This window comes from Protobothrops mucrosquamatus, unplaced genomic scaffold (assembly GCF_001527695.2).
Source record: "Protobothrops mucrosquamatus isolate PMUCROS unplaced genomic scaffold, P.Mucros_1.0 scaffold153, whole genome shotgun sequence".
Classification (NCBI taxonomy): domain Eukaryota; kingdom Metazoa; phylum Chordata; class Lepidosauria; order Squamata; family Viperidae; genus Protobothrops; species Protobothrops mucrosquamatus.
In genome coordinates, this window is record NW_015386517.1 from 439173 (window position 1) to 453736 (window position 14564).

The following is a 14564-nucleotide window of genomic DNA, read 5'->3' on the forward strand; positions in this document are numbered from 1 at the left end:
CCAGTGTTGGAGTAGTCACAGCTTCTGGAGGCAGGTTGTTCCACTGATTAATTGTTCTGTCAGGAAATTTCTCCTTAGTTCTAGGTTGCTTCTCTCTTTTGGTTAGTTTCTATCTGTTGCATCTTGTCCTGCCTTCAGGTGCTTTGGAAAATAGCTTGACTCCATCTTCTTTGTGGCAGCCCCTGAGATATTGGAACACTGCTATCATGTCCCCCCTCGTCCTTCTCTTCATTAAACTAGACATACCCAATTCCAGCAACCGTTCCTTATATGTTTTAGCTTCCAGTCCCCTAATCATCATTTAAGTGTAATGTTTTAGCCCTGGTGATATTAAGTAGATTATAGACAAGTATTTGACCTATTTTCATTACTGTTACCGTAATAGAATGCAGGAGGGTATGATCACTGAACTTTGGTCCTTGCTAAGGGTAATGCATCAGTTTTAAAATAAGTAGGGTTTTTTTTCTTCCAATGAATAGATGTTAAATTGTTTAATATTCACAATTTAATGCATGGCATTATGTTTCATCTTCCCCATTATATAGGTGGCGCAGCTGGAGGTGGCTATTCTCAGGTTATTCCTATGGAAGAGGTGAACTTCAAATTTATTCCTTTATAAATACACTGGGTGTGTATTTCTCATATATGTGTTCCAGGATGTCAAGATCTACCATACATGTTCAGAAATTTAAAGTGATGGGAGTTCTTTTCCCTGATATTACATGTAGAGAACCTGTGTGGTTTGATCCTGACGTATGATTCCCAATAGTCATAGACTTTTAGCTTGGGGATAGATATTATTTCCAGTCCTTGTCAGTTCTGCATGCATTTAATTGTAAATCCATTCGACTATGAACATCATTTTTGAACTGATGCATTTTGAACTGATTTAAAATTTAGAGAAATGTGCAATCTGGATAATTGTTCCAGTCTCTGTGTGTGTTCAGATATTAGAAATTAAATTAGTTTGTTTAAACATGTGGAACAAATTACATTTTCCTCATATATCAGCCTCGCTGTAGATGAACAATTTTGAGGCTTATTAGATAAATGCCTTTTATATTAGATGTATTGTAAATTATAACATTGAAGATCTTTTCGTCCTAAACACTTGGACCACAAGTTAAGGAATTGCAGTAATCCTCACTTTATAAAGCACTAACATTTTGAAACACTTGCCACTTAAAGTGTGGCAAGTCAAGTAAACTGGTCTGGCATATCAAAGAGAAAGTAATTCCTTGTACATTGAAACACACTTATAGAATTGGCTGTCACAAGGCACCTGACTTAGAAAATTAGGCAGATTCAGGGAGTATCTGCAGGGTGTGGTCTCAAAAGTCAAGAGGGTGGCCATCATCGTGTGATTGAAGTTTTCTGCCTGCTTTCATGTACATTGGGATATGCTTCAACACCACCATCACAATCATCTTCTCAATTTCTTTGACTGTACCTTGAGGACAACCCTGGGAAAATTGATGGAAAAGAAAGCTATCTGCCTCCTAGCAATGACAATAAAAAGAAATCTTGCCATGCCTGCTGGTTTAGGGGAGAAGCCAAATTTATAACAAATTCTCTTCATGCATTATCTGTTCCTAACTAATCAAACTCCAGATGTCTTCAATAACAACCACAAGAATTTCCTGCCAGTTTCTTGAGAGGTTGGCATAAGTTTTGGTGGCAACAATTTCATTGTGTTTTATCATTTTAAAATGTTTAGTGTCTTAATAGTAATAGTTTTTGAATTGTAAGCTGCTCAGATTCATTGAGTGAGATGGATGGCTATAGAAATTGAATGAATGAATGAATGAATACTTCTCAGTAACTTTGAAGCAACTGATGATGGGATATCATGCTAGGGTGGGAAAATTGTGCAGTGGGAAGAGAGAAAATTATTTTTCTCCCTTCAGAAAGTTCTGCAAAAAAAAAAATGTAGGAGAGGGCCTCTCTTTTTCTCTGAGAAGGCATTCACTCTGGTAGAAGAACTACCCTCTGCCATGCCTCTAGAATGGCACTGAATCTTGTAGCCTTGATCTGGGGGTTTAATTAGATTTAGTCAAAGGTTTGAAATAACGGTTGGGATATTTTCCATGCTTTCTTTTTCTCTGCAGTTTAATCTCCATCTCACGGGTGACATCCATGCTATTACTGCTGCCAATAACCTGGTTGCTGCTGCTATTGATGCCCGCATCTTCCATGAGGCTTCACAGTCTGATCAGGTAATTTGATGCAATTAATGACTTTCTGTTCTAGGGTGCTTTGTCCTTAGTCTGTTTGGCTGAGATTTATTGTGTGCTGATATCTCCTTAATTACATGCTTTGTTCTTTAAGGCACTCTATTCACGGTTGGTTCCTTTAGTTGACGGTATTAGGAATTTCTCTGATGTCCAGATTCGGAGACTACAGGTGAGCTTGCTTGTAATCCCCATCTTGTTTATACTTCTCAAACTATCCTCAATGCTCGCAAGTGTAGAATTTAATATAGAGAGCAAATGTCAGTAGTTTGTCCCATTACCTTCCAATTAAATCTGATCCCTACCAACTTTTGAATATATACAGGTATTTTTCTCTGTGACCCTTTTTAAATCTGATGTTATATTGCTACCAGCTTTGTCCAAAAGGGGCTTAGGAGCACTGGACATTGCACAGATTCAAAATTTTAATACATTATTTTCTCTTTAAATATAGGCAAGTTAATATAAAAATATAATAAATTAGAAAGGAATATGCATCACTTTCAGAGGCTTTTTGAATAATCGTAGCAATATTTTCACTTTGTTTCCTTCAAAGGAATACCCGAGCCTCTGTTGAAATAATTCAGTTTTTTATCTTTTTACATACAGACAAATGTGGCCTAGTTTACTATGTCTTCCTTCAGGCAGAATAGGGTCTTCCCAAAGTATGAGACAAAGGCAAAGCTGTGTTAAACGATCATAACTCATATCAGAGAGTAACACTGATTTAATACAAAACCAAACTTTACAAGGATGACCCTATATTTTATCCATCAGGTATTTCCAAGAGTTTATTTCAGTTTTGCATATATTGTAGTTGCCTGGGAAACTATAATACTATTTTTCCCAGTGCTGCCAATTTCTCATCATACTGTTCCTCCAAGTTCTAATTGAGAAATTGATAATGATGACTTCCCCATTCCAGTTACCCATCATAAGCGGCCAAAGATTGCTACCAGTACCCACATAGTATTGATGAGCAATGATTCTGGGCTTGAATATGGCATGATCTAAACCAGATGTGATAGATGCATGGATACAGCCCTGACCTTTTCTGGATGCTTAGCCCAGGGATACACATCCTTTCCTGAGCGAAGGGTGCATTTGGCCTTTAAATGGCATGCTGGGCATAGTTCTATAAAACATAATTGGTGGGCAAGTCAAAAACTAAAACTGATTTAATTTTGTTTGCATTTCATTAAAATAAATATGGTTAATGCAATTACTCTCCAGTCACCTATTTTATCATTTTCCCCCTTTCTCTCATTAAAAGCTACAATTTGATAACAACTTAGGAGGTTCTATGCAAGACTTTTGGGTATTCAGATTGGGTTCCATTGTTGTAGCTTTTCTTCTTTTATCTTTGCACTGTGTTATGGACAGTACAAGACACTTGCATTCCGTGAAAGCATTTTAGGGGAGGGTGGTTTTTTTCTGCCTGTGTATTTTGCTGATATTGAGGGAGCAAAATAAAAATCGAGAATTCTGCTCATTGACCCTATGAAGGAATTTTAAAATTGCTGCTGTTTTTAGTGAATAATTGCACTAAAGACAATTATTGAATTCTACTTTTAAGACTTCCAGATAGGTTTTGCATTCCAGCTGCATCCCTTTATGATACTTCTAAAAAAGGTTTTTTAATTACTTTGCTTAGAGACTAATTTCCTGTAACTTGTCGATGTCTTTCTCTCTCTCTCCCTCCCTCCCTCCCTCCCTCTCTCTCTCTCTCTCTCTCACTCACACACACACACACACACACACACACATTTCTTTCCTCCTCAGAGATTACATATTATGAAAATGGACCCAGCAACTTTGACAAATGATGAAATAAACAAATTTGTGAGATTGGATATCGATCCAGATAGCATAACATGGCAACGAGGTATTGCAGCACAAGTAACCTCCAGAAGAAAAGGAGAAAAGCTGTTTGGAAGAAAGATGGTTCTGTCTATGGGGATACAGATTAAAGTCTAAGCAAGGAATAAATATCTGCTGAGTCCTTCACACTTAATTTTTAAGATCCATTTAGTTTTGGACAATTTAATAATTAAATTGTGTTCGCCCTGGAGAAAGCTTTTGCAACTGGATTGCCAGCAGTAGGGATTTCTTTCTCCAGGGCTGATTTCAGTCATTATTTCCTACCCCATAAATGAACTGTCGATGCCATTTATCTATTTTGGGTAGGAAATGTTTTTTATGCATTGGTGGGAAGATTTGCATTTAACTTAATTCCAGCACAGAAATAGGAGCTATGCATTTTGTGATTCTCAGGAATGCATGAGTTCATTGTGTTATCTATTCTATTGTTCCCTAAATTTTCACTTGGTATGAATTATGTGTTGGCCATTTGGATTTCTGGTCAAAATGATTCTCCCTTTGCCTTTTGACAACCATCTTGCTCAAGGCATATAACTAAGGAGGTTGGTTGTTTTACATATAATCTGCTCGGACAACTTTCATTATCAGATAGATTAAAACATTAAAATATCCGTAAGTCATTCCTTAACTTATTATTCATCAGAAAATTCATTTATAGCCTTTCTCATAAGTTGAACTATTACAGCAGAATGGTACTATTTGGCGTATTCCTGTTCAGGTCCCCAAACAGTGTGCACCCTTTGTTCTCTGAACACGTTGAGTCTTCATTGGGCTGTTTTTGTAATGTAAAATTACAGTATCTTTGACAGTCACTGTCACTCAAGTTCACCTTCCCTTGCTGTGACCACAATTTCAGTACTGTGGTGCAATTCTACAAGGGGTAGAAAATTATGCAAATAGAGGTCTTGGTGCTCTCTGAGCTTGGCTGTTTACTTGCAGATGTTTCATTACCTATCTAGGTAACATCATCAGTGCTGCACTGATGATGTTACCTAGTTGGGTAATAAAACATTTGCAAGCAAACAGCCAAGCTCAGAAGAGTACCAAGAACTCCACAATTCAATCCTGAACTACACATATTCTCTTCTATTGGAATTATGCAAATTTGATCCAATTAGTAGTTTTCTCTGCAGCAGAGTAGAGGAGGCTGCTATGGACTCTACATGAGCTCCTTCTTTGGACTTGTTCCTCAGTCTTGCTGTTCCTGTGGAGGAGCTTCAGGGTTGGACCTAGTTTTGAGGTGGCTTTTAGTAAGCTGCCTTCCTGTTGGGTCACAGTAAGTGATTCCACTTTTGAGTCTCTGTAGGCTGTTGTTTCACAGATCAATGTGTTAGAGACATTATAAGAAATTAAAATCAAGGTGTTCTTGAATCTCTACCGCCAAATTTATAGCTCTTGATGAATCTTGTAATTAAACTCTTGTTGGTTTGTTTTTAATCTTAACTAGTAGAGATTTGCACTCATGGGAGTGAAGTATTTGCCTGCTATTTAATAAGGAAGCCCCTTGGTTTTTTTGGAGGGGTGGGGGGTTCTGTGAGCATGAAAAATAATGATGGTGGTGGTGATGATGAGGGCGATGCCTTATGGTAGTGTTTCATGGCTGGCTTAAGAATTCTGGAAGTTGAAGTCCATGCATCTTAAAGATGACATGGTTGAGAAACACTCCTTTAATGAATCTACTCATTAAACCCAGTGTGATTCCAAAGCAGTGGCATCTTTTTTTCAAGCTTTGGGATATTGAAAAGGTCAAGCTTCTTTAATGAATAGCAGGCTGCTGTTCTTCCAAAGCATTTTCAAGCTTTCTTATATTGGAATAGTCTGTGAAAAAACAATTTAAGCAGTTCTGTGTAGAAGTTAACTATGAAGAGGCAAAGATGCAAGGTTGTAATTTAATCCTTACAGTATCAATACATCAAAAACTGCATGTCATTCTGCAGTTCAATGAAACTTTTTCCAAATGTAGCCTATTAATCAGCATCATGCTGAGAACAGATTATGGTTCTTTCCACACTTGCTCTCAATCTTATGCTAGCTTACTTTTTCCCAATGTTTTCAAGGAGAAATTAATTTGCATACAATTTCCTAGTAAATGAGATATGAAACATAATCTCAAAAGAGTGACTCTTAATATATACATGGATATTTTTGTTTTATCCTACGACTAGTATTCCATATAAAGTTTATACACAGAAGATACTTTATACATATTTTCTTGGTATCAAAATTGCTTAAGCAAAAGTAGCTATGTATTTCTTCCTTCCTGGGGAATTCCTGCTGTCAAATAAAATAATCAGTGCAAATGGAAAAAAGCAAATTACAGAAGAATATTGACCAGGCATCTTTCAATGGTACTGAAAATATAGATCATCCCTCTCCAATTGTGCACCTTTTGTGTATGCTGAACTTCAGTTTTCATCACTCCTGGATATTAGGAGATGATGGAATTTAAAATTCAGCATATATTATGCAAATTCTGTTTCCCATTGCCTTGTTTTGAGATTTTCTTGTGTATCTGGGCAACTTGAAATAACATTCTATAAAACCACATGCATATTTAAAATATGAATAACAGTATGGCTTGTTTCTCAAAGAGTTGATCTACGACTGGGAGATCTAGGTTTAAGTCTACCTTCAGTCATGGAAGTTGGTTGATTAGCCCAACCAACTTCACAAGTTGCTGTTTTGGAATTAAAATCAAGGGAGATGTCAGGGGACGTCACCCTAAACCCTTGGAGAAACAGCCAGACATCTATATCAGTGATGGCGAACCTTTTAGAGACCAAGTGCCCAAACTGCAACCCAAAACCCAATTATGCATCGTCGGGTGCCGGGTGGGTGTGTCCCATTGGCTGGATGTGGCCCATTGGCTGGGCGTGGCTGTGGTGGTAACCGCAGACTGGGTGGGACTAAAAAGTTCAATCAATCAATTCCAACTTTGCAAGATTTTTTTTTCCTGCGAGAAGTTGAAATTGATTGATTGATTGAACCTTTTTTTTTTTTTTGCACATGGCGGAGACGTAAAGTGAAAAGGTTTTATAAAACCCAGCTGAAGGCCTAGGACTGGGGTAATGGCACGTGTGCCCCCAGAGAGGGCTCTGAGTGCCGCCTCTGGCACCCGTGCCATAGGTTCGCCACCACTGATCTATATAATAAAGAGGTACATTTTTTAAAAAAAATCTGTGGGTTGCCATATTAGCAATTTATTTCTAATAGCCTGTATTCTAATGACTTACCTTTGTGAGATAACTTTGAAGGCATTAATAGTTTAAAATGTACATGTATAAAAGATTGCTACGTTCCCCATGTTCACCCTTTTGTCTTCCCACCTTCTTTTATGTAGTACTGGATACAAATGATAGGTTTCTGCGAACCATTACAATTGGGCAGTCTCCATCTGAGAAGGGATACACACGCACAGTAAGTGTCCTTTCTCTTTCACTCAGATTCTTTTAGTACAGCAGGCATTATTATCCCAACTGAGGGCTGATTTTGAGCTAAGGTTTTGTGCATCTTTCTCTGTTTTTCTGAGGTACCCATCCCCATTTTGCCTCCATTTTGAGGGCTGCTACTACTAATGATAGTGATTGTGTGAAGAAGCTTGGCATATCTGAGATGTTTTCTTTGAGTGTTTGCCCTCTTTCATGTACAGAATGACACCATTCTTAGAATGCCCTAACCTGTCATTGCTCAAAAAGCTACCATCCACCTGATGCTGTCCAGATGATCAATGACTGCTAATTAGGAGATCTGGGAAGTGTACTTCTGAACAGCCGGAAGTGCAGCACTAAATTTGGAAAAGGCTACCACAGTTGCTTAGAACTGATTCTCTTTCTAGATTATTGTGACTCCATAATTATAGGTATTATGTCCTATCTATGTCTTTTTAAATCAAATACTCCAGCTGTGTTCAGTTATGTCTATTTTTGACCTTGCTTGCTTTTTGTCTTCCTTGCAGGCCCATTTTGACATTACAGTAGCTAGTGAGATCATGGCAGTTTTAGCACTCACAAACAGCCTGGAGAATATGAGAGAACGCCTGGGCAAAATGGTGGTCGCCTCCAGCAAGAAAGGAGTTCCAATCACCACAGAAGATCTGGTAATTGAATATGATTCTGCTTGGAAGAAAATGCAACTCTGGAAAACTCAGTTCACTCATTTCTGAGATTATATGTGTTTCAACTATGACAGAAGTAGCCAACTTCAGTCATATCAGGCAATGTATTTTGATCGCTGGGGTTCCTGCAAAGCTAGGTTCAATGGTCCTTGTCTAATTTGGCAAGACTTATAGAATAACAATTCAAGATTTCTAAATGCATCTAGTGAATAATTTTAAATATTAATCTTGAAAACTGGGACATTCAAATTTACCATCCCCCAAATTTCTGGCAGTAAAGTTTAAAAGCATGGAGCAAACTGGATTCTAAGTAAAGCTTAAACGTGGCCAGTTGAATTTGCCCTTTTATGACCTATTTGTGTACAAAAACTGAGAAAATGGGTCATCGTGATTATAAAAAGTAGGTTTATTAGCTTGAAATGCCATAAAACTAAAAAATGTGCAAGAACTGCTACTTAAATAATTCTTCCTACTTATTTCCTTAGGGAGTGAGTGGTGCCCTGGCAGTTTTGATGAAAGATGCTATTAAGCCCAATCTCATGCAGACTTTGGAAGTAAGTATAGTTTGTGCAGATACTTTTTACTGAAAATAGGGACGTACATTAAAATACAGTGTATTTCAGTGGTTTATGTGGATTACTCTCCATTGTCATTAAATGTTTCTGCCAATTATCAGATAAAAGGGAGGACAGCAATATGATATCCATAGGAAGTATGCACATACGTCCTCCTCAGCAGTATCCATAGATTCCCAAAAGTAAATGTAAAATAATGTAAAATAATTTATTTAGAAACTAAATAAGCTTTTAGCTTTTTTTAAAAATGCATTTAAAATAAAGAAAACTGGTAAGATTGTGACATTTCACATAATCATTCTTCCTAACCTCAGATGTCAACATCTCACATGTTTTTGAGACATGAAAACTTTATAAGATGCAATGTTCTCTTGAAATTTGAGAATTTATTGTAATGCTTGTTAGAATTTTGGATTAAATTGTTGGTTTATTTATAATGCCATCTATATCAGCTTCTAGAATTCTATGTAGCATATGGGATGATGATTTGTGTCTTGTCACCTTCCTTTTGCAGTTTTCTTTGTAATTTAAGGGAATGATTGTTATTATTTATTATGAATGCTGTTAATTTTAAAGAGTAAAACAGATCTAGGTATTGGCCAATATTTTTTTGGATGTGACCTTTCTTTTTTACAAAATCTTCCTTATCTCATACAATTGGCTGCTCAGTGCTATTTCTTTTCTACTCCTCCTACATTGCCATCCCCCCCCCCTGGAATTCATTATCATTGATTACTTGAATGGCTTTAAAAGGGATTAGATAAATGTATGGAGGGCAGGTATTCCAGAGCTTGTTTATCTTGAAGTTTAGTGTTATCTCTGGATTAGGCCCTGAGTGCCTCCAAATACCAATTTCTGGAGGCAAATGAGATGAAAAAATTTTCCTGCACCTTCTACTTCTGAACACACCTGAGGCATTTGATTTGCTATTTTGAGAAACAAAAGTCTGAACTAGGATTGATGTTACTCTTACCCTGCAGCACTGTTCTTATGTTCCTATATTAGCTCTTCTCAAAATTACTCCATTTTGCTTACTCACCATCTTTCTTGTCTTTTAGCTGTTTTCTTTCTTTCATGGAAACTACCTTGGGAAGCATTTATTTGAGGGGCTGTACATAAAATCAACCTGTTATCAAGCCTGCAAAATTCACAGGCCATTCCCTTGCAGAGCTTTGTTTTTTTCTGACTTACAAGTTCTTTCACAAAGTTATTGTCTTTGTATGCAAAAAAGACCACTCTGTTTTCCATGGCAGGGATTTTTCCCGCTTCTGTTGAGGTTCTGCAGCTTTTTGCGTCTCCTCCTAATTTCAGATGTCAGCATCTTCTGTCTCTTGCATCAATAATCCAAAAATGTACATGTATGTACCAACATTATACATCTCTTGCTTGTCAATGAATTGCTACCAGTTCCCTGCATCGGTGTCTCATAGGGCTTTTGCTGTCATTCTTTCACCCACCCCTCTAAAATTATTAGTGGCCCAACCCTAAAACCCCATTTCATCCCTCTTTCATCACAAAAATAGTATCATTGTTTCTTCTGTTCTACTCTCCCTCTGTATTTTTTCCTGTTGGCTTTTTAATATTTTGGGTGAGTGAGACATATATTAAAAAAAGACTGAGTGAGCAAGAGCTGCCTATTCCTTCTCAGTGTTAGTGTATATGATTGGGTCTTACTATGTATAGGGTGATGTATATGATATGTTCTGATTTGCCTTGCAGAGTTTTAGCTAAAGGCAAAATTCAGATACGCTTCAACATTTTCTTTCAGATACCATTGGTCTCTTTTTTAAAAAAGTAAGACCATATAAATGCAGGGAGTTTATAGACTTGCAAAGTAGATACCATTTGGGGAGTCCCTTAAGACTCCCGTCGCCCAGATGTGTTTGAGCTTGACTAGAAATGTTGAGAACTTGGGAAGCTTCCACTAAACTGAATGTATTTTGCTGGAATGTCCACTTATAGTACTCATGGTGTTAGGTCACTTTCCTTGTGATGCATTTTTCTTGTCTTCCAGATGCTGTAAAATTTTACAGCCCTATGTATGCTTATTTATATGAAAAACTTTTACTAAGTGCAGCAAAATTTCTTTCCAAATACTGGAAGGGTATGTTGGTGTGCCATGTTCTAGATGACAAGATGCTAATTTATTTATTTATTTCTCTTTCTTTCTTTTTTCTTTCTTTTTTTCTTTTCTTTCCTTTCCTCTGTTTCTGTTCATATCTGTCAGGGTAATCCAGTGTTTGTCCATGCTGGTCCATTTGCTAACATCGCTCATGGCAACTCATCTGTCCTGGCAGACAGAATTGCCCTGAAGCTTGTTGGCAAGGATGGGTTTGTTGGTAAGTCTCTTTTCATCTTCAGGCATGGGTTCTTTATAAAATACATTGCTATATGGTGTAAGTGAAGTTTAAGTGCTTTTAAAGTTTAGGAAGGCAAATGCATCATAGACCACTCTCTCAAAGCCATTAGTCACAAGGGGAGTTCTCCATGTTCAGAAGTACCATGTCTATGAGGCACAGCAGGAAATTGCTACTGCTATTATGTCTTGTTGGTGGAGTCTCTAAGAACTGACCATTAAGGGAGAAGGTGTTACTTAATCCAGCAACCAGGCTCTTCTGATATTCTTACTGCCTATTTTTAAAGAAAGAACTGGGGTTGGATGTGCAAAGTAACTGAATTAGAGAGTATAAAAGAGCATTGATTTCCTCAGCTAAAGAAATTAGATGTACTACAGTAGGTACTGGGAATAAAAGTAAAAGAACACTCATAAGTTAATTATAGTTAATTATAGGTCAACAAAAGATTTTCTGAGAGAAATAAAATGACATGAAATCAGTCTTACATTATTTTCTGTTTTTTAATTCCTTTAGCTGGAGAAAGACTCAATTTGTTTTGCACAATTATTACTTAGCATGGTATTTGTTCAGTTACCATCTTGGAAGGATTCTGGCTATACTAGTCACCCTTAGAGATACAATTCAGACAAAAGGAAGTTATAATCATGAGATGCCTATGACAGGAGATCTGTAAGCTTATCGGTTAGCATTGCTGTTTCCTTAGCTGTCCTCTGAGCATTTTGCTAATCTGCTGCTGCTCTTTGTTTTTAAATTATAAACCTCCAGTCATGTCATCTTAATCATTTAAGCAATTCCAACATGTAATTTAATTTTTCAATTCCAGGAGGGTTTTAATATAAATGCCCCAAATTTTCAGGGGAGGAAAGAGGACAAATTTATAAGAATAATGCTATGCAAAAAAAAGAAAACAGATTGTACGTAATAACGACTTTCATTATTCTGCATGCAGTGACTGAAGCTGGCTTCGGAGCTGATATTGGCATGGAAAAATTCTTTGACATCAAGTGTCGGTATTCCGGTTTGCAGCCTCATGTGGTAGTCTTGGTTGCCACCATACGAGCTCTGAAAATGCATGGTGGAGGGCCTACAGTAAGTGCTGATCCTGGTCTTAGAAATTTCGGTATGCCATGATTGATGCTGGGCTTAACTAATAGTACCAAATTCTATTAGCTATATTTGTCATCAGCAACTTTGAAATACTTTCTCCCAATTATTTCTTTGATAAATGAAGATAATAACTGCCAAATTTCTTAGCACCTTGTCCCATTACCTGATAACCTAAGTGGGCTCTGAAGTCATCTTCAAAGGCCCTTTGGCAGCCAAGTATCCCTGCCAAATGAAGTGGCTGGAGTGGAAAAAATCTGTTTTAGGGATTGAAATAACTTCTCCAATGAGACACTTTTGTGCCTGGATTTGTGGTTTTCCAATTCTGGGGGGAAATTGCCTTCTCCAGATATTGTTATAATTCTGCACTTAGTTGGAATTTAAGTCTAGTTCTATAGTGGCATATTTAATTTTATGTTTTCTGTGCTATGTGATTCTCCTGTTGTGCAGTGGGTTTAGAAACGTATAATGGTTTAATAGTGCTATCTTCACTCCAGAGAACTTTAGTTATTTTGGAAGATTAGAAGCAATAATCATGGCTTGATATGCATTTTGGGGGCCAAAAAACTACCTTGTATAAAGTATACAAACAGAAATGAGTCATAATGAAACTTGATGTTATGCGGTTCCTCCTTTTCCTAAAAGAGATGCATTCATGCTCTTCTCCAGAAAGATAGAACTTCAGAGTTGCTTACTGCTTTTCCAGTGTGGTTTGTTTTGTGCATAAAGGAGAGCTTGTACTTAATACTATTGATGGTTAGATGAAATAAGCATTTTTTTTAATTTGACCAGAATAAGTTTTCCATATCATGATTTCCAGTTCAGAAGATACTACACACTATTTTTAAGGGAAGCAAAAAGTGACATGTTTCTTCTAGCTCGTAGGAAAAAGGACAGAAAGATTTCATGTAATGAATGCTAAATTTTGAGATCCTGTGGTAGATTTGCTTACAAAATGGTTGCCATGGGAGATTTGCCTATTCACAAAATGGCTGCCACAATCACAAAACACCCACTTACCCAGAAGCAAATTAACTTCCTAGGATGCTCTCTACTGTCCCAGTGGGACCTTTTGCAGACCAAATGCATTCCTATAAATAATAGTAAAGCTGCAGCTGGTGTTTTGCTTTGCTCTTTATTCTCAGTCACTGGTGATGAAGCCTATAGGAAAATATTTCTGTCTCTTTTATATGGCAGATTAGCAAACAGTTTCAGAGACCCAGATGGCCAGGCTAAAAAAGTAGGCTGTCAGGCGCAAGTAACCAGGAACAGGATTTGAGTTCAAAGCATTAAGATTTTATCCTGTCACCTATACACTGGAATCTTAGCAACTTAATGCCCAAGCTAAATTGGTGCTATATGAGGGTCAGCAGAATTCACAGGGGGCTGGATTTGGGTTTCTTGTGGCTATTATTCCAAAGTAATGACACATTTAACCCCACCCTCCAGCTCAGTGTGCTCATTTCCTACAAGAGAGCCCACCAACTTCTGCAAAGAGATGGCATTACAACAAAGCCCATTTAAATTATTAGAACAGATTCAGAATGAATGGCCTTCAGAGACTATAGCCTTCTGTTTATGTATACCAAAATACACCAAGAAGGACACTGAACAGTTGATGTTCTGCTGCCCAAGTGATATAAGAAAGCAATACCCAGTTCCCAAAACACCTCTTGTCTTGAAGTCCAATACATACAAAATCAAAAGTTGCTATCAGTATGGGCCTAGAAATTGAACTGAGCAATTCTTGAATATGATTTGGCAGTAGAGACCAACTTGGACCCAGGGTAACCTGCTATATTAAGATATATCAATTGGTTTGAAGGAAAAAGAGAAACATGGCACCAACAATAGGGATCCCTGAACTACTGGATTTCCAACAAGCAAGACTCAAGAGAGGGCTAGCAGTAAATATGACAGGTAAACAAGCAGCTTCCTTCATTTCCATTTGCCTGAGCAGACAAGTGGCACAATTTTAATTAGTGCTCTTTCTTTTGGAAAACTTCCTCTCAGATCTAGCAATTCATTGTTTCACTGCATGGGACTTTTCATTAGGACTTAGGACTTTAATAACTGACTCCTTCAAGCCCATTAGACAAATTTCCATTACTATTCTTCTCTTGAAAACAGCCCTTTAATAATTCTAGCTTCTTATATGATGTTTGGGAGCAAGGGTTGATCTCAGAAAGGATCTATATATTTTCTACCAAGTCAAGATGGTTCTAAGACTAGTTCCCTGCTTCATGCCATAGTCATTTCATTTAGCACAACTCCTCAACTATTTCCTAGTCCCAGATCAGTC

The 14564-nt window shown here is 37.4% G+C and overlaps 1 protein-coding gene across 1 annotated transcript in view; it reads left to right on the forward strand.

Annotated features, from left to right (window-relative positions):
* The window catches only part of MTHFD1 (methylenetetrahydrofolate dehydrogenase, cyclohydrolase and formyltetrahydrofolate synthetase 1), a 60712-nt gene that overhangs the window by 27026 nt on the left and 19122 nt on the right, over positions 1-14564 (forward strand). The window contains exons 13-21 of the mRNA XM_015813325.1: positions 546-592; positions 2109-2216; positions 2329-2403; positions 4014-4116; positions 7453-7529; positions 8068-8208; positions 8712-8780; positions 11029-11140; positions 12108-12247. Of these exons, the coding sequence (XP_015668811.1) occupies positions 546-592; positions 2109-2216; positions 2329-2403; positions 4014-4116; positions 7453-7529; positions 8068-8208; positions 8712-8780; positions 11029-11140; positions 12108-12247 (872 nt within the window). The remainder of the gene's footprint in view (positions 1-545; positions 593-2108; positions 2217-2328; positions 2404-4013; positions 4117-7452; positions 7530-8067; positions 8209-8711; positions 8781-11028; positions 11141-12107; positions 12248-14564) is intronic.